This window comes from Gymnodraco acuticeps, unplaced genomic scaffold, assembly GCF_902827175.1.
Source record: "Gymnodraco acuticeps unplaced genomic scaffold, fGymAcu1.1, whole genome shotgun sequence".
Classification (NCBI taxonomy): Eukaryota; Metazoa; Chordata; class Actinopteri; order Perciformes; family Bathydraconidae; genus Gymnodraco; species Gymnodraco acuticeps.
In genome coordinates, this window is record NW_022992123.1 from 62,188 (window position 1) to 88,737 (window position 26,550).

Consider the following 26,550-nt stretch of genomic DNA (forward strand, 5'->3'; position numbering starts at 1 on the left):
TGTATTCAAAATGTTAAGTAAAAGTGCAAAAGTATTGACATCAAAATGTTCTTAATAATGAATAGCTAAAACAACTTTGAATGTAAATTGGTTTTATTTGTATTTATTTTATTGAACTTTATTGAACAATTATTCCGATTAATCGAAAAAACATCAGTATTCCTTACATTGATTTAAAACTGAGTGCATTATGAACGGAAAACAGAAACAAAACACAAGATCACTCATTGGTTGTGAAAGCAGTCTGTCCGTCACGTGACCAGCCATGGTCGTCGTCATAGCATTGCACTGTCGTAAAGTGACAGCGCGGTCGTGTTGTTATCTTTGAACAGCTCCTTTAGCTGAACTTTAAACATGTTAAAATGTCGATCTTCTGTTCACTAACTGCACGTAACTCAGGAGAATACCGAAACTGTCGACGTGATCATAGGAGAATGCTTAAATTCAAGGTATGAAGTTTTCTGTTAGCTCGTTGGTTTGCAACATTACAAACATAACGGAGTAACCTAACGTTGCATCCAGTAATGCTATTTATCAATGGAGCTCGTTTGCTGATATGGTAGACAAGTTACACGTGTCCTATCGCTCTGTGGTGTGCACTCTGTAGTGCATTTATTTATATATACAATCTATGGTGTGGACTAGCTAAATTCTAGTTATTCCTCGTATCCCAAACATTGGTGGAAAGATGGTTTTCTGGGTCAATATTTGTACAAGTTAGACGGCATATGGCAACTTAAAGTCAGCAGTGTGTTTAAACTTGTTTTGGATTTCACTAAGCTTAAAATTAGGTAGGTAAAGGTTATATAAACAAGTCCTGCAGAAACGCTAAATTATTCTGAATATGATGAAACAGTCCTGAACATCTTGCTTTAGTTTAGGTAATCAAATGTGCTGACCCGGGTCCAACAACCGACCAAAGTCCATGAAGGAGACCAACTTGTAGAAACGTCTCTAACTGAAGTGACTGACTTTTGTTTACAGTTTTGCATAGGTGTATCTGGAGTCTGATGATGGGCTTCTGGCAGCCGGGGACCAACCTCAGGGATTATGTATCCCAGAATCCTCCATTGGTGACATTTTTCCTGTGTCTGTTGACTCTGGCCATCTCCTTTATCTGCTTCAGTTCTTACAGCTACACCCACACTGTTCCAAACCCCGACACAGTGAAGGTAAGGACTCACTTATTCAATTCATGATTTGAGAGTGGAATTGTCTGATGTTCTAGCATGCAATCTGTTCACACAATCCTTTTAAGAGGACAAGTTATTGTGTGTAAGTAAAACATGATGTTGTGCAGACTGTGAATGCATGTTTGCTTGTGTTTCTGTGTGTCTGGAACTGATTTGTAAATGACACACTTTATTCCTCTTTTAGGACTGGAACCATCTACTGTCCTCTTTTTCACAGCACACGTTTTGTGTGCAAGCCAATGCAAGTTCGTCTGAGCTTGTCTCACCAGTGCCTTCTCCTCTGATGGATAAAGACAGTTTAGTTTCCTCAACAAAGACTCTCACCACTTTGCATCTCAAGGTTCCTCTGTCTGTGACTACTAACTCAAACAGTGGCTCCCTGAAAAACCTTGCTTTACACACTGTCTTCAGAGCCAGTCAGTTACATCTTGGGGGTTAGTTTTCCACTGCATTGCTTTGTTTCAGAATAAAGTTAAAGCAGGTGAATAACCATAACATCTCACTCATGATCGATTGTTTTACTCTAAAGGAACGGAGAGTGTTGATGTGACTCTGGAGTTTATGACCGAAAACGATTCCTACACCTGCCTCACCATAAGGGCCCCAGCGCACCTCCTACCCATGAAACTGTAAGTTAATTCACCGTCAAGTTTCTAAGCTTTCCTAAATCACTATCTTTAGTGTAAACCGCTTATAGCACTCACTGTCACAATGATCAACCGTGTATATGGATCAATAAGATTCCTATACATTGTTGTATTTTAATTAAACGCAGCACAGTCATTTGTTTTGTGCAGATTCTTTGGATAAAAAAAGTTTAAAAATCTGCTAATTAAATACAATTCCGTAAATAATAAAGCTCTGTTTTATTCTTTATATGTTATGAATATGCAAATGTCAGTAAAATGGGAATATGCATGAGTAATACATGAATTCATATTAATGTCATTTTCATTTACTTATGGTGATTAATGTTGACAAAGACAGAGCTTTCCACTGTACCTAGGAAAAATCGCTCCTGAATTTGTCATTTTTTGTGTGCCTCTAATTTCATGCTTTTTCTTTAATTAAAGACTTCCGCCTGAGTGCCCAGAATTTAAGAAAAACATTTCCCCGCTCCATGTGGAAGTGAGCGACAAGAAGCCTGCAGCATCACAAACCTGCTACAGCCTACACTCACAGGATGACCCTACACTCACAGTCATGTTAACACAGGTACAGGATGTCAAACATGAACAATATAACTGAGCCATCTCGACATTTTGTCAGTCATTCTCTACTTGTATTCTTTAGGACGAGCGAAACGTGGCAGTGAGACATCTGATGGAAGTCAGTGTGTGTCTGCTTGGAGTTTGTTTGGTACTCTGTGTCGCTGCCAGTCTCACACAGTCGCTCATACGCCGCCATCATTGGAATGGACTAGATATACAAAATGTAAGTCATTTCTTATATGACCATACCACTTTATATTTGTATCTCTGGCTATGGTTATGCCATATGATTGAAAATCTACATACTGTATCGTAGTCTCTGCATTTGCTGTTAAATGTGCATATATTGTTTTACCTAACCTTATTGTTGACTTTTTTGTTTGCAGGAGCCCTTGATGGACACATGAATATTTGTTATCTGCTGACACCAAAGTAATTCATTTGAGAGAAGAGCGTTATGTGTCACTACTTTTTTTTAAGGCACATTCAATCGATTTCTATGGGGAGTAATATTCAGTGTTTAAAACAAATTGATTACAAACAGATTGAGTACATTGCATGCAGTGTGTTGTGCAATTTTGAAGACAGCCTATATTTTTATGTAGCACCCAGTGAGATGAGGATACCGCATTGAACATCTGCTGCATCAATGCTTAACATTTTTATGACATTTCTCAAAGGTTTTTCCTGCTTTAAGAAAGTGTGATGCTTAATCAGTAGAGAATACATGATACATGACAATGAAATGTTATACAATATCAAAGGGAGAAATAATTCTATTATATTACATATATTATAATTATAATAGAGGAGGAGTATTTTGTAATGGGATCCTGATGTACTCTTCAACTAGTAATGCCTACACTGTTGATTGGTCATACATTCCTATCAAGTCTAGTGCATTTTATACCATGTTTACGTCATACATTTCCGATGCATTCTGCCGAGGGAGAGCTCAGTGTTCTCCATGAGTTGTTGTGCATCCACCTGCAATGTGTTAGTGGGTGTCAAGAAAAACCCAAATTCCTGTTGCTCCTAAATTATTTCTAAGCAAAAACCTTTGTTTAGGTGGAAAAAAAGGAATGTACCATGTGTTGCTATGATAAAACTATTTGTAATAACACTTCAAATAATGCACAGTTTGTCACCTTGAATGTCAACCCTGCCATCAGTGATTTAATGCATTTGAGAATGATGACATGTCGTCGTTTAATGGGGTGTAAAAGCGCTTTGAGAGGTCGGACGACTAGAAAGGCGTAAAATGAATGCAAATTCATTTACAAAATATATACTGACATGTCCTACAGACTCACTCCAGAGTAGGCTAACTCTTAGAAACAGATGACTGCAACCTGTTTTCTAACATTCTTTCTCCAGTGTTTGTAAGAGAATTAAACATTAAAATTGGAACATAAAAACTAGGTTACTATTGCTGTTATGGCTAGGGCGCTTCAACTTTAAGTGTCTTTTTAAAAGTAATCCACACTATTAATGTTACCCTTTAGGCTTGGGGCTTGACTTGGTGCACACACCACAATATTGGTAAAGCACTGTGAAATTCATTTAAAAAACCTTACAAAGTTGTCTGCATCACCGAATGTTCCCTCTGGTGATCGAAAAAAGTGTATCTTTAGTGGAGTCCAGCCAAGACCATCAATGGAATATGTTGATCAAGTTAAGAGAGCTGAATTGGATTTACGGTTTAAATGTTTATTTAAAGAAAACTGAAATGTCCCTTACATTTACATTACAATTTCATTGGAGGTTAATGGTTTATTAAAGTATGAAACTCCTTCTGAACTATGATCTCTCAATATGACCCTTTGCCAAAATGGTGTGTGTTGCCGAATGTGATCAGTTGACAAACTCACAATAAACAAATGTTTTTTTTCTAAAAGTCTGTTTCAAATTATACATATAAAATTGTCTCTACAATATTTCAATAGTCATTCTAACGACGTAAGGCGGGACCGCTGATGTACCGGTATGTTACCTCGTCTACTTAGCAGGATCTCTCGTCCAATCATTGTAAATAATATTTACAGGGGGCTTTCCTATTGGTTGAATATAGAAAAATAGAGGCGGGATTTGTGCAGAATGCAGATCGAATGGTAACCAACGTCGAAGTGGTTGTTGGATTATTCGCGGCCTGACGGATTGTTTTATGTTAAGGACAAGGAAACGTAACTTTACAAAGTATGTATTATTGCTTATACATATTATTACTCTAGGCCGAAGCAACTACAAAGTCGCCATATTTTAAAACGGTCGGCAAAGTGTGTGAAAATGACTTGAGAGAGCTCCATGTTTCCAGTGTGAAGCTAGCTAGCTAGCTACTGTTAGCTAATAAACACTCAAGACGCAAACGTCTGTTAGCGACAGTTAGCCTAACATTAAACGTTAGAATCGTTCATGCATAACGTATGAAACGTTTATTAAGGTGTATATCATGTGTACTTTACTTAATATGACTTTGCATAGATCGAAAACAATCACTGACTTCAGCATAAACAACTTATATAAATGTGTCTTGATAGCTAGCTAAGACTGCCTAAATGCGCCCTTTGCTCTCTTCCATGAAATGTTGATGTACCCAGTCAGGCCCCACACGTGGAGTCTCTTCCACGGGGGCAGCGTTCATTCAGCTGGATGTTTAGTTTCCCCCAATGAACTGTTGAGTGACTCAATAATCTGCTGTCGCATCATGTCCATGGGGACAGCAAGAGGAGTCACGTTAAAACCTTGTAGGTCAATATGCAACACCTTTGATGGTTGTCTTTCCTCTCCAGGATGAAAGCTCTGGTCTAGAGCTCCATTGTGAAGAAAGAACACAAACGGAAAACCAGGAAGCTAGAAATATTTCTGTGTGGCCATGGCCTACTCGAACTACAGCAACCTGAGCAGGGCTCAGCTCACCTTTGAGTATCTGCACACAAACTCGTAAGTACTGACATGCTGGCAACTAATATGTGCATATTAACTTGGTACTACACATAATTATGCTGGGGAATATCACAGATCAGCAATTAGATACGTTATACAACATATTACACCTTTAACCATCATTCGTGTCAATGTTTTTGAAGGTTCAGACTGAAAGGCTTACAACAGATCAACGCCCACATTACAGATACACCTTAACTCTATTCATATCTGTTACACATTCTACACAACATGTAGCTTGTACTGATGATCATGTCTGGTAAAGCCTTATAATCAGTTCAATGAAGAAGAAAATATGTATCCATGTAATTTTGGCAGTTTGAAAAATAATACATATGACATAACAGTCATATGTGAGACTATTATTTTTCAAACTGCCAACATTTGAAATGTATATTAACTAACATTTCTAAAATCCACTCTGTCAGTGTGTGAATGAGAAATGTGTACTTTTACTTTGTGATCTTTTAATATGAGTGTGATCTGGCAGATGTGTAACACATGATGTGTTTGAATCTTTTCAACTTGATGGAATCATGAAAGTGCAGCAGAAAAAGAAAATGTCATCTAAGGATTGATGTAATTCACAACATGTTCTTGCATGGTTTCAAAAGGCACTTGCATTTACTGTATGTCTCTGTACTTCACAAGCAAAGATGGAACCAAGGAGCTTTATCTTGTCATTGCTAGAACAAGTAGGCTAATCGTGTTTTAGCGAACAGATCGGTCCATGGTTGAATAGGTTGTGGTGCCCCGGTCAACAAAGTCAGTAACATGGCAGTTAACACATCCTGGGCTCATTTCCAAATCCACTGCTATGGGATTATGCACTGGAAGGGTTTACCCAAAGTACTCAAACAATAGTGCTTTATTAGGTGTTTGGAATAGCTGATGAGCTTGTGGTGTGCATTACATATGGAGTAAACATTACAAATAAATCAAAAATAATAATGAAATGCTCTTGGAACCGGAAGCTGTATACTAACTCTGTTTGAGTGTAGCTTATACTCAACAGCTGGTTTGCATAAATGCATATCTCTTCATACACTTGAGACAAATACAGGTTGTATAACAATTGCATGCAGAATAATAATGGGGATATCTGTATCAGGGGCAACAGTTTGTCTTTACCAGCTGGTCCTGCTATATCAACTGAAATCCTTCTTCACTGTCTGTTTTCAGGACGACCCACGAGTTCTTGTTTGGAGCCTTAGCCGAGCTTGTGGACAATTCAAGGTGCAGAAAGAACATTCAATGGTGGACACCTTATGACTGATATTGTTCTTATTAAGTAAAATATCTCACAGTTGCTTTATTTCCTTCACAGAGATGCAAATGCCACACGAATAGACATCTACACAGGTACACCTGAGAATAACAGTTTACACAGTGAAGCATGCACAATTATTCTTTGCTCACTTTACATGTGGTTTTCCTTTTCACAGACAAAAGGCCCGAGCTGCGGGGCGGCTACATGCTGTGTTTTCTGGATGACGGTGTTGGAATGGACCCTTGTAAGCGCTCATTTATTCAATCACTAAAAGCTTCTTTTTATGATAAAAGGTGTTTTGTTGTAGGAGTCTTGTAAGGTTTTCCGATGATGTTCTGCATGTCTTTTATTTGAAACATGATGAATATTTATTTTATTAGATGAGTCAACTCACGTGATCCAGTTTGGGAAGTCAAGCAAAAGGTCCCATGAGTCCACTCAGATTGGCCAGTATGGAAACGGACTGAAATCGTAAGACATTCTCTGCTTCTGTTTGAATATGACATTTTACATTTGGTACATTTAGTATTTGAACAATTTCCCACATCGTTAAAAATGTTTTTGTTTTCCCAGCGGCTCTATGAGGATCGGGAAAGACTTCATCTTGTTCACGAAAAAGGGCAATAAGCTCACTTGCCTTTTCATGTCGAGGACTTTTCACGAAGAGGAGGGACTGGACGAGGTCAGAGTCAACTTTTAGATAGAGCTGTTGAATGGCGGTCGTCAATTTGAATAGCTCTATGTACTAGTTTAGCTTTGCTTGTTACTGTTCTGTATTACATTGCCTGTTCAGGCTTCAAGAGATAATTATTTACCGCCATTTTCATATACTTTTGACAAGCAGAGTGAGTTGTTCTTCCATCTTTGATCATACACTTTAATGGACTGGGAACAAACTGGTTTCATTATCATGTTTTACTACATTTTCTTGTTCTCTATTTCTTCCTCTACATTTACTCAGTCTGTAAAATTACTGTATAATATGTCATTAATTGATGAAATAACTGTATTTAAGTCCTTTTGAATACTTGATTCAAACTTATTTGGGTACCCATTTCACTTTTCATCTCAAGCTTCTCTTAACTTAACCTAAAGCTTTTGATACTCTCTTCAGGTGATCGTGCCTCTTCCCTCCTGGGATCTGAAAACCAAGGAACCGCTGACCTCTGACCCCGAGAAGTACGCCATAGAGACGGAGCTGATCTACAAATACTCACCTTTTAAAAGTGAACAGCAGCTGATGGAGCAGTTCAACAAAATAGAAAGTAGCAGTGGTAAGCAAATGAATGTTTGTGAAGAGAACAGTTGTGTGGAAAATGATTTGTCTTGTGTCTATATCAACACATTACATTCTTTATATACACTTTGAATGATATAGAGTTTTTCTATAAGCTTTGGTTTTTGTGAATGATGTGGTTGCTCTGTATTGCAGTGCTTACTTTAGTGTTGTGCTTTGTTGAAAGGCACTCTTGTGATCGTCTATAATCTGAAGCTGGACCACAGAGAGCCAGAGCTGGATGTAGAGACGGATCACCAGGACATACTGATGGCTGGGACTCCTGTTGAAGGAGTGTAAGTGACTCCATTGAACCGTGCAATCACTAACCCATGGTGAAAGGAATTGTATTTTGTATTGATAGGACATTTAATGAGTGTTAATGGCCGCACTCTTTCCTCCCCCACAGGAAGCCGGAGAGGAGGTCCTTCAGGGCGTACGCTGCTGTTTTGTACATTGACCCACGCATGAGGATTTATATCCAGGGACATAAAGTCAGGACTAAGAGACTGTCCTGCTGTTTGTATAAACCGAGGTAAAATGATAACTCACTTGCACTGTGTCTGTTAACCACGGCGGTCTAGTGACAACACTTTAATCCACCTTCTTGTTTTGTTGATAGGGTTTATAAATACACATCGACTCGTTTCAAAACTCGTGCCGAGCAAGAAGTGAAGAAAGCGGATCACCTGGCTAAGATTTGTGAGATAGGGGTGAAATGGGACTTGTATTTACATTTTAGTTTTGTGACTCGCGTGCTAATCAGTTACGACTTTGGTTATTTATTTCAGCGGAGGAGAAAGCCAGAGAGGCGGAGAGTAAGCAGATGGCTTTGGAGACCAGACTAGGAGACGACCTGTCAAAAGATTCACGGGTAAGCAGAAGGGGATAATTTTAGTTTATGGCGCGTGTCCACACCATGTTTGTATAAAAATGTAATTGTTATTTGAAACCCCTGCCTTAATGTGAGGTTGTTAACGTTTGTTCCTCCGTCCTTTCTTCCTCTAGGCAATCCTTCGAAAGGTTCAAGATTCAGCCATGATGCTTCGACGGGACTGTGACATGAAGAAAAGGATTCTCGAAGCCAAACAGAAGTATGATGGACAACATTGTGAAACATTAACATTATACATTGCTGTGTATATTGAATATTCCTTTGTGAATATGTGTTCTGTATTTTCATGGAAATTATAAAGAATGGTAACTACAGGGGGTCCGCGGGGTCTTAAAGTATTAAAATTGATAAATCAATTTAGCGAAAATTAAGGCTATTATAAAGTATTAAATGGCATTTTCCAAGGTATTACATTTTGTAGCTTGTTCACAATAAGTATATCAATTGTCTAAAGAGGTTGTATTCTACAGTCTGCCTGAATGTAATCATTGCGTAGGTGTGTAGTGTGATTCTGTGTAGTTTATTTATGGCATCCCGTGTGAGGTAGAAGTGTGTCGCCAATGTAACCGGTTAAAACTCAAAGTGGCGATGAGGTCTTAAAATGTATGGAAAGGGTCTTAAAAAAGGTCTTAAAAGGTATTCCATTTGACTTCAGGATTCCTGCATATACCCTGAACTAGAAAGAATATCCCAACACAACACCTTTTTTAAAATAGCGTTATTGCTGAGCTTTCTCTATTTCCTATCTGTGTCCAACACTTTCTTGTTCTTCAGAGCGCTAAAGGAGCCCAAGGAGTTGAACTTTATATTCGGAGTGAACATTGGTCAGAGAGACCTGGATGGGATGTTTGTGTACAACTGCTCTCGTCTCATCAAGATGTACGAGAAGACAGGGCCTCAGCTGGAGGGAGGCATGTGAGTAACATCGAGCAGAGTTTGAAAAGTGACAATGTTTGATTATAAAGATAAATATTTGACACTTATGTGATTTGTGTGTTTTAGGGCCTGTGGAGGTGTGGTTGGAGTAGTGGATGTCCCGTATTTAATTCTAGAGCCTACTCACAACAAACAGGACTTTGCAGATGCCAAAGAGTATCGACATTTACTGAAATCCATGGGGGAACATTTAGCTCAGTACTGGAAGGACACTAACATTGGTGAGTTTCTCTGAAATGTGGGTTTTTCATTTGCCACCAACACTGGACATGCACATTAATCATTTACCAGTTTAGGTCATAGCTTCCTCCCTACAGCCTAACACTGCCCTCCCAATAAGTGCTCGACTGATATGGGGTTTTCAATGGCCGATTTTTTGAGAAGGAGCGAGAGCGTAAATGTCCACAAGTCATCTAAAAAAACAAACGTTGATAAAACAAAAAAAGCTAATTGGTTATAAATATATTTGAACTTGCATAAATGAATGAAAACAATGTTCATGTGTTTGCTTTATTTCTTTTTAATAAATGAATTTGCAGTATGAAATGCTGAGCGTCTGTTTGTTATGCAGCTCAGAAAGGCATAGTGAAGTTCTGGGATGAGTTCGGATATCTGTCGGCCAGCTGGTCCGCACCCCCGTCATCAGAGCCGAGATACAAGAGGCGTCGGGCCATGGAGATACCGCTTACTATCCAGTGTGGTACGTTACACATCAATACACACACCAAACTCACACACTGTCTCGACAAGCGTACTTACTGCCACATCCTACACTGACTCTGACTCTGCAATTTATCTTCAGATAAATGTTTAAAGTGGAGAACGCTGCCATTCCAGATGGATGCTGTGGACAAACGCTACCCAGACAGCTGGGTGTGTCTCATGAACCCCGACAGCAACCAGGACAGGTGGGCAGAGTGGGGTTTCATAGGATATGTCTTTAAAGTTGTAATGCATTGTTCATGTTGCATGTGTATTGCATGCCAAGGTTGTTGCTGTTTATCAATCAATGTAGTGTTCCTACGAGCTAAACAAAGTGTGCGTTTTCTGGTCTTAGGTGCGATGCTTCTGAACAGAAACATAATTTGCCATGTGGTGTTCTGAAGAAAGACAAGCTGACGGGTGAAGTCAAGCAAAAAGAGCTGGCAGAGAAAATCAAACTGCAGCAGGAGAAACTCGAGGCCTTGCAGGTATTTAATCAGTCCCTCTCTTTTCAGCGCTCTCTGTTTTATCTACATCAGGACTCAATTGATTGTATTTTCTCTTACCAGAAAACCAGCACCATCAAATCTGCAGCGGATATAAAGAAGCTGCCTCTGGATGCCAGCATGAAACCCTCCGAGGGTTCCTCTCAGGTACAAACTCCTTTCTCCTTTCTTCCTTTCGGTTTGAATTCAAAGTCATTTCATGCCTTTATTTGATACGGTCATAGTTGAGATGTGAGGCATTGACTATCATTAGTATTTATGTTGTCATTATGTTTTATTTTCATACTGGGGATATCAATTGAAATACGAGCAATAACACACAAGTAATAACATTCCCGGTAAAATAAGTTTGCACGGATGTCTAATTTATGAAAAAAATGTTAACGATTGAATGATCAACAACACAATTTGATCAAAGCATTAATATATAAATTCCTCTTTAACGTCTAATAGCATACATTATAAAAAAGATTTCTTCACAGTAATACAATTATTTTTGTGTGCTTCACATGTTTTTGATTTAGGCAACCAGGTCTTCTGAGAGGTCCATAACGCGGGCCCGCTCCCCCCCGCTTCCAGCTCATCTAAAGGGCGGCCCCCCATCTCGTGCCTCTCCTCAGCGCCCCACCCGATCACCTGCTCCGCCACCACCAATTAAAGTCGAACCATCCAGGTCCAGAGCTGCAGCAAAACCTCCTCCACCTGCAGCCAAGCCTGTACCCAAAGCTACTGCCAAAACCCCCCCGCCCACCCGCAGCTCCCGGGTAAGATTCATGTTTCAGGCAACGCTCACCACAGCAAGAACAGCTTCTACCCCTCAGCCACCAGGCTGCTCAACCAACAGTCCTAAGAGACAACTCTTTTAATTACCAAACTCAAGTGCACTTAATAACTTTTTTTTTTACGCACTCTAAAGATTTTACGCCATTGCTTCTCTATTTATTCGGCCCTGTATGATTGTTTACGTTCGTAAACGGGCCCCGGGGCTGAATTATTAAAGACCGTGGTACCGTTAAGCTCCGACGTTATCGGTCTTTTTATCGGTACTGGAGACAAGTAAAAAATACGTCATATGTATTATTGCTACATAAACATTATATTGCAGTTTTAGTTTCGCCAACTCCGTTTCTAACATGCAAAAAGACTATGTGCGAGGGGGCGGGGCAGTTTACACACGCAGCTGCTACATGCAGCAACACACACGGCGGAGATGGCGAGGAAAACTAAGCGCTCCGAGGTGTGGTTACACTTTACCCGTCTCGATGTGGACAATGCTCGTTGCCAATAGTGCAATAAGAGTTTAGCATGTAAGGGCGGTAACACGAGCAATTTGTCTAAACATTTAGCAAAAGTGCTCCACATTCAGACGGAGGAATGCACCGGGTTCGACTGTCTTTCTAGCAGCTCTGTAGCCCCATCCACGAGTAACGTTTCCACGTCAGGTGTTATGTATGCTGGCAGCAACACACGGAGTTAACTACATTATACAAACATGGGTTAATGATTAGAGGTAACTGAGTTATTTATTTTGTTAAAGTTTCAGCTATTCTGTTTACAGTTCTGTCATCAGATTATTTAATACGATTTGTTACAACATTGTTTTTGTTTTTTATGTGAAATATTATGTATTTCATTTAAATAAAAAGCAATGTTAGTTTTGTTCACAATTTGTTTGGTTAGTTTACCTTCTTTTTTTCTCCAAAAGAACCGATAAAAATACCGTTAAAAGACCGGATCGATAAGCGGTATCAATAAAAGTAGTAGTACCGTTAAAACCTTAACGATACCCATCCCTAGCCATACTGGCGTATTTTTATTGTTTGTCTAAAAACTCGCTGTATATTTTTGTACAACGACAACAAAGGCTTTCTATTCGATTTGTAAAAACCACAAAGTACCAATGGAAGGTTTTGTTGCTGGTCGTACAAGTGAATGTTAAATTCTGATATCTCTCTCCTGACAGACACCAGCCAAAGCATCACCAGCCAAAGCATCACCAGCCAAAGCAACATCTGCTGTACAACGCAAGAGAGTCATAACGGTGGTCGACAGTGAGGATGAGGAGGAAGAGGAGGAAGAAGAAGAAGAGGAGGAGAAGGATGAGGATGATGACAGTGAGGTGGAGAGTGAAGAAGAACCGCGGACAAAGAAATTCAAGATGGCAGCAGCAGCAGCAGCAGCTGCAGCAGCAGCTGGTAACCGTGGGAAAGTGATAGAGAAGTCCTTGCCTCCCAAACGTGGCAAGTTGGACGAGGTAAACACACAACAGACTTTGCTTGTAGCTCAAAGGTCTGTACACCTTTATCTAAAGAATATAAAATTACACATTCAGGTCATACCTCATAAAGTGAATCACCCTGTGTGCATCAGTGTTGTGAAGGACTCGCCTTTAGGCAGCGAGGAAATGAAGAGGACAGATCCTAGGAGCCTGAAATTAGCAGCATTGGGGCAGTTTGATTAAAGTTTAGATCGTAAAGACTAATGTGTACCTACACAGGGGGTCCGCGGGGTCTTTAAAAAAGTATTAAAAGTTGATAAATCAATTTAGCGAAAGTTAAGGCTATTAAAAAATATTAAACGGCATTTTCCAAGGTATTACATTTTGTAGCTTGTTTTCAATAAGTATATCAATTGTCCAAAGAGGTTGTATTCTACAGTCTGCCTGAGTGTAATCATTGCGTAGGTGTGTAGTGTGATTCTGTGTAGTTTATTTATGGCATCCCGTTGGGTTTGACGTCATCTGAACAGGACATCTCACGCTCACTGCTTGATAGCGCGCGAAGGTCCGTTTACGCCGTTTGTTAAACAACATCGTTATGGGGAATGCAAGTAGTAGGAAGGATAATCAATACTGTATATAGTAAACGTGAGGTAAAGTGTGCCGCCAATGTAACCGTAACTGTAAAAGGTCTTAAAGGTCTTAAAAGGTATTACATTTGACTTCAGGATTCCTGCATATACCCTGCTGCTACACATGTGTATGAGAATGGCATTCATTTTTTTTTTATAAGATTATGTGACTTTTACTTATCTCTCCAGATCAGTGAGAAAACTGAAAAAATCAAATGGGTTAATTTCCTTCCCATAGTATTTGTGTTGGGTGTCTGGGAAAATTACTGAAATTAGGACCATATAAGGAAGAAAACCTCCAAACAGACCATACTCTCGACCTTGCAGATTAAAACCCTCTCCGAGCCCGAGAAGAAAGGACTTTCTTCTCCTTTACAACAAAAGCCAACCACATCGACCTCTATTCCTGAATCCATTTCCATGCAGCGGCATGGCGCTAAAGCAAAGGTAGCTTTGTTCGGTCCCTCTCTACTACCCTTTAATCAAGCCGGGCTGCATCTGCTCTCATAACCTCTAACTATAATTAATTAACCTTTCAGCTGTTATGGGTACTGTCGGATTATCACTCTCTCTTCTCACAATCATCTCTTTCCATCTAACAACTACTATCAAGCATGACACCCTCACCCACTGCCTGCAGTCGAACTGGGTCTTTAACTTCCTTCTTTAAAGCCCCTGTCACACTGTCCCGAAATTGACACCAGATGGACACACGATAAAGGAAATGTTCAAATTCGGCTCTGACCGTAATAACATCAGGCCATTCGCGAGGGCATCTTAAGCCATCGTATGACCGCCGGTGGAATTTTTCAGGCTCCAGCAGCAACTTCGTGAGCGGTGGCAAAATCTTTGGCATGCCAAAAAATTGCCGACGGACCTTGCGAAGGTTCATTTTCATGTTGAATTCGTGTGTCCATTTTGCCCTTCGTAAGGCACTCGTGAGGGCATCTTGTCATCTTCGTGTGATCATCGGTGCCATCGGGCATTTTTCGCCTCACGAAGACAATACGAAGGAAACAAGAAGCTACCCGATTGTCCTAGGAAGGTCACACGACTACGTGAAGCCCTCGCAATGCCATCGTGTAGCCATCGTATTATAGTACAATGACATCGAGATTGCATTTATTGCACAACAAAATCATGTAAACATATTATGTAAATAGCCCGATTTGTGTTCTGTGAAACTGAAAAAGGATATTACAATGTTTTTGTTACTTTCGTTGCAGTTGTATGTCTTAAATGTAATTTAGGTTAACTTCCTGTTTTATTTAGATGCTTTTATTTTGAAGGCGAGTTTACGCTGTTGACAGGAAGTTGTTGGAAACAACATGACGGAGATAAGTAATATCTTCTAATCTACATATACAGACGGAGAAAGTGAAGAATAAAGTGTATGTTTAAATGCTGGCAGCCCCCGAAGAGGCACAAGCTCTTACGTTGAGTCTCTGGATACATTCTAAATCATCAGTAAAGTCTACGAGCATATTTTCGTGTGTGGTTCAAGTGCCATCGTGTGGCCTTCTGTAGGCATCGTACTTGCTTCGGCTGTTGACCAAGTTCGGGGCCATCTTCGTGCGAAATTCACAATTCCATCTTCGTGTGTCCATCTGGTGTCAATTTCGGGACAGTGTGCTTAACAGGATGCAAATATTTTCTTTTAACCTTTCTTTTCAGTAAACACTATTTATTTCACTGCAGTGGGATTTACGATTGTCTTCTTTTGTGCAGGACTCGGAGAAGCCCCTACAGGAGGAAACGGGGGACAACACGAAAAATGCTCAGAAAGGTGAGTTTATTGTCTGATCTACACCAACAATGCATGGAGTGATCAGCAGGCGATCAGTCTTATTTAGTCATATCAAAGCAACACACACATCCTGTCAGTGGTGTGGAGTTCGTCAGCCTGCTTAGAGATGATTAGCCATGTAAGAACAGCTTCACACACAAAGAAAGTCCTGTAACTTGGTGCTGTTTTGGATTAGATGTGAGTTATTTAAAGTCATTGAAATGTTGTGTATGCTGTCAATTGTAGTTCTTAAAAAGAAAACAAATCAGATTCTGCAAAAATAAAAATCTGACTTTTAAGAAATCAGCCAAGAAAAGCAAATATGTATCACTAATAAAACAAAAATATATAACCTGATATAAGAATGTCTACCTGGGTTTATTTGTCTACAGATAAAGGGCTGCTGGTTGAAGTACGTGTCAATAAGGAGTGGTACACCAGCAAAGTCATTGCTGTGGAGGTGAACAAACAGAGCGTTCGCTGGAAAGTAAAGTTTGACTATGTACCTAGAAACACTCCTAAAGACAGATGGTGAGACTCTTAAGCTGCATTCAGGGCACATGCTGGTGACTTTGTCAGATTACTAATTTCCTATACGTGTATGTTTGTGTCTGTGAAGGGTGTTCAAGGGAAGTGATGATGTCCGGTTGATGCGGCCGCCATCTCCAATCTCTCAGACCCCTGACACCCAGCAGGAGGCAGAGAAGGGGCCGGCCCCCATGGAGCCCGACACCACCCAGCCAGGCACCAGCCGGGAGGTGACCGATAGTCTGGTTACCATGCTGAGGTGAGCTGGTTACAATGAACTGGTGTTACCATGTTTAAAGGAGGACAGCCACTCTCTTAGTACTGTGGCTTGATCTCTGAGCCCTCTGTGTTTCCAGGACCATGCTGCGTTACTTCTTCCCTCCTGCTTTTCGGATCCCAAAGGACGACGTTAACAGCATATCGGCTGAGGAGTTGGTGGCCTTTCCTTTGGTAAGATAACTAACGCTTGAATATATTCACAAGTGTTGGTGCTTTATGTTATTAATTACACATTTAATTTCTAGCTGTTTTTGTTTATATTAAATTGATCATTATTTAAGGTGTATATTTTAGTTAATTAAAGTCATTCTTTATGCTTTTAGGCGATAATCACTGGGTGATCTGGGCACCTGGTGGTTATTATATATTGGAGACAGGTGGTGGTGGGTTAGACCACCAGCACAAGCATATGCTTTTTTTACCAGGAAAAGCACAGGTCAAAGGAGAAGTCGTTGGTCTGTTGCATTTTGGGTTATTGGAACAAAGAGTAAATAAAATTAACAAAAAACGAAATTCTTGCTTGGAAAATGGAATATTATTTCCTGCGTGAGATTTGCGTTCTGTTGCCTCGGCAGCAGTTTGAGTTAAAATATCTGTTCATTTTCACCCTAACACTAAGGTCAGATTTAAAAAGAAAAAAGAATGCTATCAATAAATTGTGTGGTTTGCACATGCAGTGTGGTTAAGATATTAAAATAAATAAAATGCTGAGAGAATGCAATATTGTATCTGCAGAGGAATTGATTTCCTTCAGCAGCATTAACATAGAGCTGCGTTCACACCTCTGTGCAGCACATGCCCTAACGACTGCCTGCCTGCAAAAGCATTCTCCAAAAGAGCAATGCATTCTGTAAATAGGATGCTGACAGTGTGGTGCTTCTTCAAATGTCATAATGGGTTTCTGGTGAGAGTGCAAGTTAAGGGTCACTGTAAATATTTGAAACAATTGGTGGAAATGTTATACCAGGTCCAGTTTTTCTTCTGGTTGTACTTACTGTTGCTAGTGCAATTTTGCACAACCCCAGCATTATCACAACCTCCATTGCTCCTTTTCTTCTTCCTTCTGCCGCCTCCTTCCCCATCCACGATGCCCTTCACGTTTTATTCTACTTTACTTTAGCGACAGTTGTGAAAGCCCCTTAACGAATATTACAGTTCTGGGAATGTGTTGATTTGTTCTTACTATTCTTTTTATTATATCCTCCTGCTTTTCAGAAAGAGTATTTCCAGCAGTATGAATCAGGTCTGCAGTCTTTGTGCAACTCGTACCAGAGCAGAGCTGACACCAGAGCCAAAGCTGTTGAAGAGAAGAGCAACAGCAATGAGGTGAAACTGAAGGAGGCGGACGAGAAACTACAGAAACTACGAACAAACATTGTAGCACTCCTGCAAAAAGTTCAAGAGGTAAGTCTGCTTCACCTGGTCCGAGAAACAGGACATCCAGATCTTCAAATAGTTTGACAAAATGTATCTTTCTATCAAATGCAATCGTTGTTGTATAATTGTCAATGTTTGCAGTTACTAATATTGCTTTTTTACACTTTTAGGACATTGATATAAACACAGACGACGAGCTGGACGCCTACATAGAGGACCTTCTGACCAAGGGGGATTAAAGAAGACTGAGAGAGAAGAGTCCATGCACATAAACAGGCAGTTTTCATTACAGCCATTACCTGCTGACGGCTCTTTAATGACTCGTGCTTATCTGCAGAGTTGGGTGTCACGAGTTTGATCTTTGAGTTTGGGCAGGTTCTCTGGTGTTTCTACAGTGTTCGGTATCCTGTGGTTTTTATCTCAAGTCCTTTTTTATATCCCTGCTTGTATCTGTTAATCTATGTTAAAGCCATCTTATCTTGATTGAAATATTGTATGTAGGTTTAAGACATGTATGCTCTCTTTATATAGTCTGCTAAAGCTGTGACAAAACTGCTCCTCGTTTGGTTCATCGTCAGGTGAGATTTGGAAGTGACTGGGTTGCGCTCTGCAATGCAGCCTGTAGTTTAACTTTTATTTTATACCACTAAAAACACTGAAGTGTTTCCCATTACCTTTCTACATCCTGGTCCAACGAGGGAACCAGGTTAATATTTTACGGTTGGGTGCTGTTCCTCACCCATTAACGAGAACTACTTACTGGGTTTTATCAGTATGATTATTCCCTCATTTCCCTCTTACATTCAAACTCTGACTGTTCTGTGTTTATTTTTGGAAGGAAAAAAGTAATCTCACTCAAATGCAAAGTTGTGTGTTCATAATAATGTGCCTGTGCCCTTCCTTTTGAACAGATTTTACATGTCATGGAAATGTTTTTATCAAACTGCATGCTTTCAGTCTTTTTGTTCTGATTGGAACAAATGATTCTGTATTTTTGACAAATCTTTACCTAGAACAATAAAACCGGTTCAGCAACACCTCATGATGAATCGATGTCTGTTATTGTTCATATGTCTGTATGTGTGAAAATAACCAAATACATTTAGACTTCAGTAAAAAGTCAACATCAGTTAATCAATTATCGGTTTCCATTAATACAATCTTAAAGGGTTGAAGGTGGGTGGAGTTTCTATTTTTTGAAAACATAATTTAACTAATTATAATTGTAACAATCTTGATTAACAGGAAATCTTCTTGCATTAGATAGTTAACTGTTTAACTCAATACTGTGAGCTCTATAAACGAAATTCCCTTTTAAATAAGTGGAAGTCTCTGAAGGATCTTAAGAACTGTGTAAATATATCTAAACTATCCGCATACCACTTTAAATGTTATGTTTTTTGGAACAGGACTTTTATTTTGAAGGGGAGAGTGGAGGCAGCTGTGGGGAATGTAAACAGTGCTGGACACTCAAAGCTTCAGGTAAGATAATATTGTTCTTGCATCTATGAAGCTCATAAATTAACATGGCAGACGATTTGCTGTTTTGAAGCACTCCACAATGTGAAAAGGGCTAAAAACTGATGGTCTTTACACGGTATTTAAGCTGTTCGCTTGTTATTGTTACAGAGCTCGGGTCACTTCCGGCTACGAAGTTGACGACAGTACATACACAGTTTGACAAAGAACAGCTACGCTTAGCAGCGTGCTAACTGTATTAAACATTATACTGTAGTGCCGTGAAAAGAGAGTCGGAGGTCTGTGTATTAAGAAAGGAGTTCCAATCTTTATTATCCATTACTTTCAGAGAGGTTAACACATGCACTGCTCTGCCTGATGAGCTAGCAGGAATGGCAGCTAAAGCTACAGGTGTTCCCGACTAAAGGGTCCGTGTGGCAACACAATAAGCAAGGTGAATTATGTCCAATAACGTGTCACCACACAAGCTCCCCCAGAATTCACACATAAACAAAATCAGCATGGCGGGGAGGAACGACACGCCGACCCCCACGACTCCTGAGCACGGGAGTCGGAAAAGTGACTCCCGCCTGTGCGGCCCCCGGAAGGGGAGGGACCGGAACAACAGGTCTTAAATCCGTGACAGGGGACGAGGCGGGGGGCGGCCCCGTCGCGGAGGTCGAGCCAGCACCACAGGCTGGTCCAAGTCCAGGTGAGCAGCCTTCACCCGGTCCACCGAGACGTGCTCGGCCTTGCCACCCAGGTCGACCACCAGGTGCTTGTCCCCGTGCTCCAAGACCCGGAAAGGCCCATCATAAGGGGGCTGCAGGGGGCCTCTGTGCGCATCGTGCCGGATGAACACGTGCTCCGCCGAGTCGGAGCTCTGCGGGAACCTGGGACACCTGAGTACCCGTGCTGAGTAGTAGGGATCGGAACAAAGGCCTCAGCGGCGTCACGCAGGAAGCCCGCTGGGCCGACGCCGACCAGGGAGCCGATGCATTTGGGAGGAAATCCCCCGGAACTCTCAGCGGCTGACCGTAGACCATCTCCGCTGTAGAACACTGCAGATCTTCCTTAGGTGCGGTCCTCAGGCCCATTGCAATCACCAGGGCAGCTTGTCGACCCAGTTACCGTCCGTAAGGCCGGCCTTGAGGGCCGCCTTCATGGAGCGATGAAAGCGCTCGCAGAGACCGTTAGCCTGAGGGTGGTAAGCGGTAGTCCTGTGCAGCTTAACCCCCAAACCGCCTGCCACAGCGTTCCAGAGCTCGGACGTGAACTGAGAGCCCCTGTCTGAGGAAATGTCTGACGGGGTACAAAACGACACCCCACGTTGCAATGAGGCCCGGGCAACGTCTGGCGGCTGATGTCGAAACGAGCGGAACCACCGCCTCCGGCCAACGGGTCGTCCTGTCCACCATGGTAGGAGGTAGGAAAAACCCCTGAGAGGAAGGCCAACGGACCAACCAGGTCAATGTTGACGTGATCAACCTCCTCTCAGGCACCAGGAAACGCTCCAACGGGGCCTTCGTGTGGCGGTGCACCTTAGCGTGTTTGACAAGCCACGCACTCCCTGGCCCAAGTCCTCACGTCCCTTTTCAGTCCTTGCCAAACGAACTTCGCCGCTACCAAACGGACCGAAGGTTTAACGCCGGGGTTGTGACAGGCCGTGCACAGCCTCGAACACAGGACGCCTCCAGCTGGCAGGGACGACAGGCCGCGCCAGGCCCGTAGAGACGTCACACAGGAGAGTAATGCCCGCGTCGCCGAAACACCACGTCCTCCAAGCGCAGCCCCGCGCTCTCCACCTTCAGGGCCTGGACGCCGGGATCTGTGACCTGGTCTGCCGCCATGCGAGTATAGTCCAGGCCCAATCTGGACGGCACCGATGACGACCCTGGAGAGGCAATCAGCAACCAGGTTCGACTTGCCAGCCACGTGCTTAATGTCAGTAGTGAACTCCCGATATGTAGGACAGCTGCCGCTGCTGACGTGCCGACCAAGGCTCCGCCACTTTTGACATGGCAAAGGTGAGCGGCTGTGTGGTCGACAAACGCCCGTAAATTCACGGACTTCCAGCATGAACGGAAGTGCCGCACGGCCAAATAAAGTCCCGAGGAAGCTCCCGGTCAAAGGGCGCTGTATTGCGTTCTCTAGGCGTCAGCTGGCGGCTGAAAAAGGCGAGCGGGCTGCCAAGCGCCCCCTCCACCCACTGCTCGTGCACTGCGCCGACCGCGTAGTCTGACGAGTCGTGGTGATGGAGATGGGAGCCGTAGATGATGGGTGTGCCAGCAAAGCCGCCTGAGCCAACGCGGTCTTGACCTCAGCAAAAGCGCCGTCCGCCTCTGCTGTCCAGTCGATTCCTGGACGGGGGTCTTGCCTTCAACGCTTCATACAGCGGCCGCATGATTGTGGCGGCCCGGGCTGCGATGAAACGGTGGTAGAAAGTCCCATCCCCAGAAAACTCACGGAGCGACCGGGGCTGTGAGCGGGCGAGGGAAGCCGCAACAGCCTCCACCTTCGCTGGCAGAGGTTGTTCGCAACGCCCCTTGGTGACGCGGTGCCCTAGGAAATCGATGTCCGACACCCCGAACTGGCACTTTGACACTTTGATTAATCCGTGTTCGTTGAGCCGTTTGAAATAGGGCTCGGAGGTGGGACAGGTGCTCCCTGCACTGAAGCGCTGGCGACGAGTATGTCGTCGAGGTAAACAAACACAAACGGCAAGGTCCCGCAGCACCCGACATCCATCAGGCGCTGGAACGTCTGAGCGGCATTCTCTGAGTCCAAAGCATCCCGCAGGAACTCAAAAAGTCCAAAAGGCGTTATCACTGCTGTCTTGGGAATGTCCAGGGGGTGCATGGGCACCTGGTGGTATCCACGCACCAGGTCCACCTTGGTAAAACACCCCCGTACCGGCCAGATGGCGAAAAGTCCTGAAGGGTTCATCCGGCACGCTGCGCACAGAGGCCCCCTGCAGCCCCCTTATGATGGGGCCTTTCCGGGTCTTGGAGCACGGGGACAAGCACCTGGTGGTCGACCTGGGTGGCAAGGCCGAGCACGTCTCGGTGGACCGGTGGTGAAGCTGCTCACCTGGGACTTGGACAGCCTGTGGTGCTGGCTCGACCTCCGCGACGGGGCCGCCCCCCGGCCTCGTCCCCTGTCACGGATTTAAGGCGTAGTGGCGTCGTTGAGTCGGCGGTAATCCCCGCACGGGTTGGGAACGACGTGCAGGGGGGAAAGCCCAAGACTGTCGGAGCGGAGGACAATGCCAGGCGCTCCATGGTTGCGAACTCCGCCCTCGCTACAGCCAGCTTAGAAGGGTTCAACCGACCGGGCCCTGGCGTAGACAGGAGGCCCCCGGTAGTGACGGTGGTGTTCCACGCCATGCTTAGTGGTAAGCGCAGAGGAAGGTGGGTAGCGACAGGTCTGGAAACTCGGCCCAACAGTTGAGAAACGTGTCTGCACCTGACAGCGAGCCTGACAGCCCGTCGTACGCTGCGCTGCCAAGTGGCACACGAGGGAAGAAAACGTTTAAGGCATCAACCAACGCCTATTCTTAACGTCCACTAAGAGTCCATGAGCACCACAAAAAATCCCGCTCCGAGGAGGGGAAAAGAAATGTCCGCTGTCACAAAATCCCAGCTGAAACGCTGTCCTCCCGATGCACAAACACATAGGTCTCACGCCGTACGTTGCGAATGGGACTGCCGTTAGCCGTCGTCAATCGCGGTCCGTGCCCCCCACGGGCGACGTCTTCACTCGACGCTGGAACTACGCTCCGTTGAGCGCCCGTGTCACACAGAAAACAGGCTCCCCGAAACGCTGTCGCTGACGAAGAGGAGCCTGCACGTGCCGCCGACGCTCAGAGCCACTACTGAGCGCCGGCCCCTCCGTTTCCCGGGGGTTTGTAGCTGCACGGAGCGATGCATCTCTTCGCCCTTGTCCCGAAACGTGCGTGGTAAACGCACTCTCCGGCGTCTCCACGCCGGCTAGCCACAGCCGTGTCCGGCCTCCGCCACGCTTTCTTGACTGCCGGTGGGCCGCTGAGCGTCGCGGCTAACGTCTCTGCCCCGGGCTGTTGCGTAGCCAGGAAAAAACGATCCGCTTCCTCAGCCAAAGCACGGGGCTCCGTGTTGGCCAGCGCCGTCTGTACCCGGGGAGGCAAGTGACGCAGGAAATCTCCGTGAATAAAATACGGGGATCTTCCCCCCCTAGCAGATTTAGCATTTTCTCCATTAGCTGGGATGGCTTGCTGTCTCCTAGGCCTTGAATGTCAAGTATCTGGGCGGGCCCTCTTCCTTAGCAGATAAGCTAATGTCTTAAGGAGAAGGGCCTTAATCGCCCTCATATTTGCCATGATGTGGGGGGGGGCTGCGATGAATCCCACCAACCTGGACGACGTGGAGCTCCCCAGCGCTGCTACACATGGTAGTATTTTAGGTCCCCGTCACGGACCTGTCGGCAGGGCGAAATGTGCCTCCACGTGTGCGAACCATGCCTCCGCGGTGTGCTCCCAGAATTCCGGCAGCTTTATGAAAACATCGCGCTCAGCCATGTCGTTAATTTTCCCGGAAACTTTCTCGGAAAAGTCAGGGTCACCCAGTGTAGTGCCGTGAAAAGAGAGTCGGAGGCTGTGTATTAAGAAAGGAGTTCCAATCTTTATTATCCATTACTTTCAGAGAGGTTAACACATGCACTGCTCTGCCTGATGAGCTAGCAGGAATGGCAGCTAAAGCTACAGGTGTTCCCCCACTAAAGGGTCCGTGTGGCAAACACAATAAGCAAGGTGAATTATGTCCAATAACGTGTCACCACAATACTATGATTAAGTCAGATAAAATACAATTACTCTGAAGCGAATATCTGCCATAAAAAGGGCTGCGGAGTCGAGTGGAGTGAACTTTGACCCACTTTAATGATCCTCAGTCACCATGGAGGCACCTCATAACATTGCTTTCAGTTTAGGCCCAATCCCAAACCACTCCCTCGACCCTACCCCTCCGTGATGGAGTGAACTCCGTCTGTAGCCACACTCGCAGCTCAACGAGGCTCCCTTCTGTCGGATGCATGGATGTATAAGAACTGGATACAGCGTGGGAGGCGGGGCCTCATTCCTTCCTATGAGAGTTGCTCAATGGCGCATGATGACAAAATCATGGATGTATAATAAGAACTGGATACAGCGTGGGAGGCGGGGCCTCATTCATTCCTATGAGAGTTGCTCAATGGCGCATGATGACAAAATGGCCCAACTTTTGATGAGAGCGAAACGTCACAGATTACCCGGCATGCCTGAGAAGTACCCGTATGTGCACTCATAGAGCATGCGCAACTTTAACCACGCCGCCCAAAAGGCTCGTTCACATTAAGCACGTGCAATTGCGTACACGTAACAGCACCGCGCGTTCATGACAGCATGGTACTGGATTTATATTAACGAGGCGGCAGTTAGCAGCTAGCAAGTAAATTATGCTAAGTTACACATCAATCGTTATGTACTTTTATATTACGCTGACATCAGGATCTAGTGATATCCAAGCAACAGAGCTTCATTTAGCATGATACTTGTGTGGGTTGTACATGAAACCACTTGGTAATATATTAAAATGTATATGTTGAAGCCTGTTATGATCAATTGTGAGTTAAAACTTTATCTAAAAAGTAATGCTGATGATGGATTACTGTGGTGGAGTTAAAATAACAATAGCCTATTTCTTTTTGAAATGTGATGGAGTAAAAAGATAGTAACTGATTGTTCATGTTAGCCCACAAGTAACTAAAACAATTGCAAGTGCAATAAGAAGCTACAGGAACGTTAATCTACGTCGGTAATATTAACTTTATTTAATACAACATTTACGGTACAAGATTTACATCATACAGCCCATGTAGTATAATATTTTACAAATGATGAATTACAGCAAACATGTGCAATATATCCATTATTACAGCTCCGTGGGCTGGCAGTAAGGCGATATGGTCCGTTGTTATTGTGCATCCATGGGTAAAAGGTACAACTCATGTAGTACTGAACACATCACATGAACGTGCCGGGCGGCGCGGTCCCGTGGGTTAGATGCACGTTCATAATGCAGAGGGAAATAACTCTCAGAATAACGTTATTAGCACATTTTTACAACTTGAGGAACGAATGTTTTTTAATAAGGGCTATACAAGTGTTCATACTGGGTAGTTTATTTAGTTTAAAAAAAATTATCCAACGAGTTACAGACCATTCTTTCCCCATGTAAGTCAATGGGAAAAAGTGTTTCCGGGCCTGGCAACCAAACGGATGTGCAGTACCGCCGTTTGGCCAGCACGAATTTTCCATCTGAGTCCGGTGTCAGTACCAGATATGGGCTGCTTCTCAGGTCGACTATTTTCATTTCCTCGCTCCTCGGTCCTCGGTCTCACCGGAAGTTGATTTGCCTGCGCCATCTTGAGTACCGTCCCATGGCTCTTATTTCTGCCGGAGGACCGAGGATCGAGGAGCGAGGAGCGATCATGGAGGAGCGATAACCGAGGAACCACCAGACCATCCTTCGATGAAATCCTCAGATACTCACCCCGCCCCCTTACTGTGTATCGCTCACTGATTGGACGAGGCAGTGCATGCACTGATCTGATGCTTCTTGACATGAGAGCAGAGTGAAGAAAACACATGAACCTCACGAGAGTCACTCCTCAGTTTATACCGTGTTTTGTTTCAATTCATGTATCATTTAGTTACACATATATGTGATATATCTGAACAACAAAGTGGTCAAAAATCATTTAATTCATTTTTTGGAAACATTTTCATGATCGCTTTTTTCGTTTTACATTTTCATTTATTGTCATTTCCATTCAGTCAGTCATTAAGTGCTATTGAAATGTTAATATGCTACATATCCACACAAAACACAAAGTGTGCAATCCAATGAATGTTAATCCAACTGGGTTTTGATAGATAACATATCTCTTTTCTTCTCTCAATTATTTTATTTCTTTAGTGCACTCTAATCAATATTAATCAAACTATTGTTCGTTTATACATTTTAAGAATGGCGTTTATCTTTTTTGAGAATTAGTTCTTATTTTATTTTATTTATTGGGGTCTACAACATCGATACTGTTATACTTTTTTTCTCGTCTCCTCTACTCGTCAATTTCTTCAAAAAACTATGTGCAGACGAACACAAGTATATGCTCTTTTCTTCTCTCTCCACTGCTGTCCTCTTCTCCTCGAGGCTCCCTGCCTGAACGCCGATTATCAAGCTGACTGACAGCAGGGCAGGACAGCAGCAGCCAGCGACTCGCGAGTGCAACACACACACGCGCATGATGGCTGAGAGAAAGAG

General features: G+C 43.3%; 2 protein-coding genes across 2 annotated transcripts; both read left to right on the forward strand.

Moving 5' to 3' along the window:
- The first annotated feature begins 263 nt into the window (after positions 1-263).
- On the forward strand, positions 264-4,204 carry LOC117537853 (transmembrane protein 248-like). The gene is made up of 7 exons (XM_034203231.1): positions 264-449; positions 985-1,172; positions 1,378-1,627; positions 1,723-1,822; positions 2,267-2,408; positions 2,487-2,627; positions 2,791-4,204. The coding sequence occupies exons 2-7, from the start codon at positions 1,011-1,013 to the stop codon at positions 2,809-2,811; spliced, it is 816 nt and encodes a 271-aa protein (XP_034059122.1). The 5' UTR covers positions 264-449; positions 985-1,010; the 3' UTR covers positions 2,812-4,204.
- A 259-nt stretch (positions 4,205-4,463) lies between these two features.
- LOC117537852 (ATPase MORC2-like) lies at positions 4,464-18,213 on the forward strand. Its single transcript, XM_034203230.1, has 27 exons — positions 4,464-4,600; positions 5,194-5,344; positions 6,530-6,583; positions 6,675-6,709; positions 6,793-6,861; positions 6,998-7,088; positions 7,191-7,299; positions 7,732-7,891; positions 8,081-8,189; positions 8,303-8,428; positions 8,516-8,595; positions 8,685-8,767; positions 8,902-8,987; positions 9,563-9,703; positions 9,791-9,945; positions 10,296-10,424; positions 10,527-10,632; positions 10,782-10,914; positions 10,996-11,079; positions 11,457-11,696; positions 12,896-13,186; positions 15,511-15,568; positions 15,961-16,099; positions 16,188-16,355; positions 16,453-16,546; positions 17,591-17,779; positions 17,923-18,213. Exons 2-27 carry the CDS (start codon positions 5,277-5,279, stop codon positions 17,989-17,991), a joined length of 3,066 nt encoding a protein of 1,021 aa, XP_034059121.1. The 5' UTR covers positions 4,464-4,600; positions 5,194-5,276; the 3' UTR covers positions 17,992-18,213.
- Positions 18,214-26,550: the final 8,337 nt, after the last annotated feature.

Coding starts and splice junctions, on each gene's coding strand:
- LOC117537852 (XM_034203230.1), top strand. CDS start 5,277: ATGGCCTACTCGAACTACAGCAACCTGAGCAGGGCTCAGCTCACCTTT. Junction 6,862..6,997: donor CGGTGTTGGAATGGACCCTT/GTAAGCGCTCAT, acceptor TTATTTTATTAG/ATGAGTCAACTCACGTGATC. Junction 16,547..17,590: donor AGTTGGTGGCCTTTCCTTTG/GTAAGATAACTA, acceptor CCTGCTTTTCAG/AAAGAGTATTTCCAGCAGTA.
- LOC117537853 (XM_034203231.1), top strand. CDS start 1,011: ATGATGGGCTTCTGGCAGCCGGGGACCAACCTCAGGGATTATGTATCC. Junction 1,628..1,722: donor CAGTCAGTTACATCTTGGGG/GTTAGTTTTCCA, acceptor TTTACTCTAAAG/GAACGGAGAGTGTTGATGTG. Junction 1,823..2,266: donor CACCTCCTACCCATGAAACT/GTAAGTTAATTC, acceptor CTTTAATTAAAG/ACTTCCGCCTGAGTGCCCAG.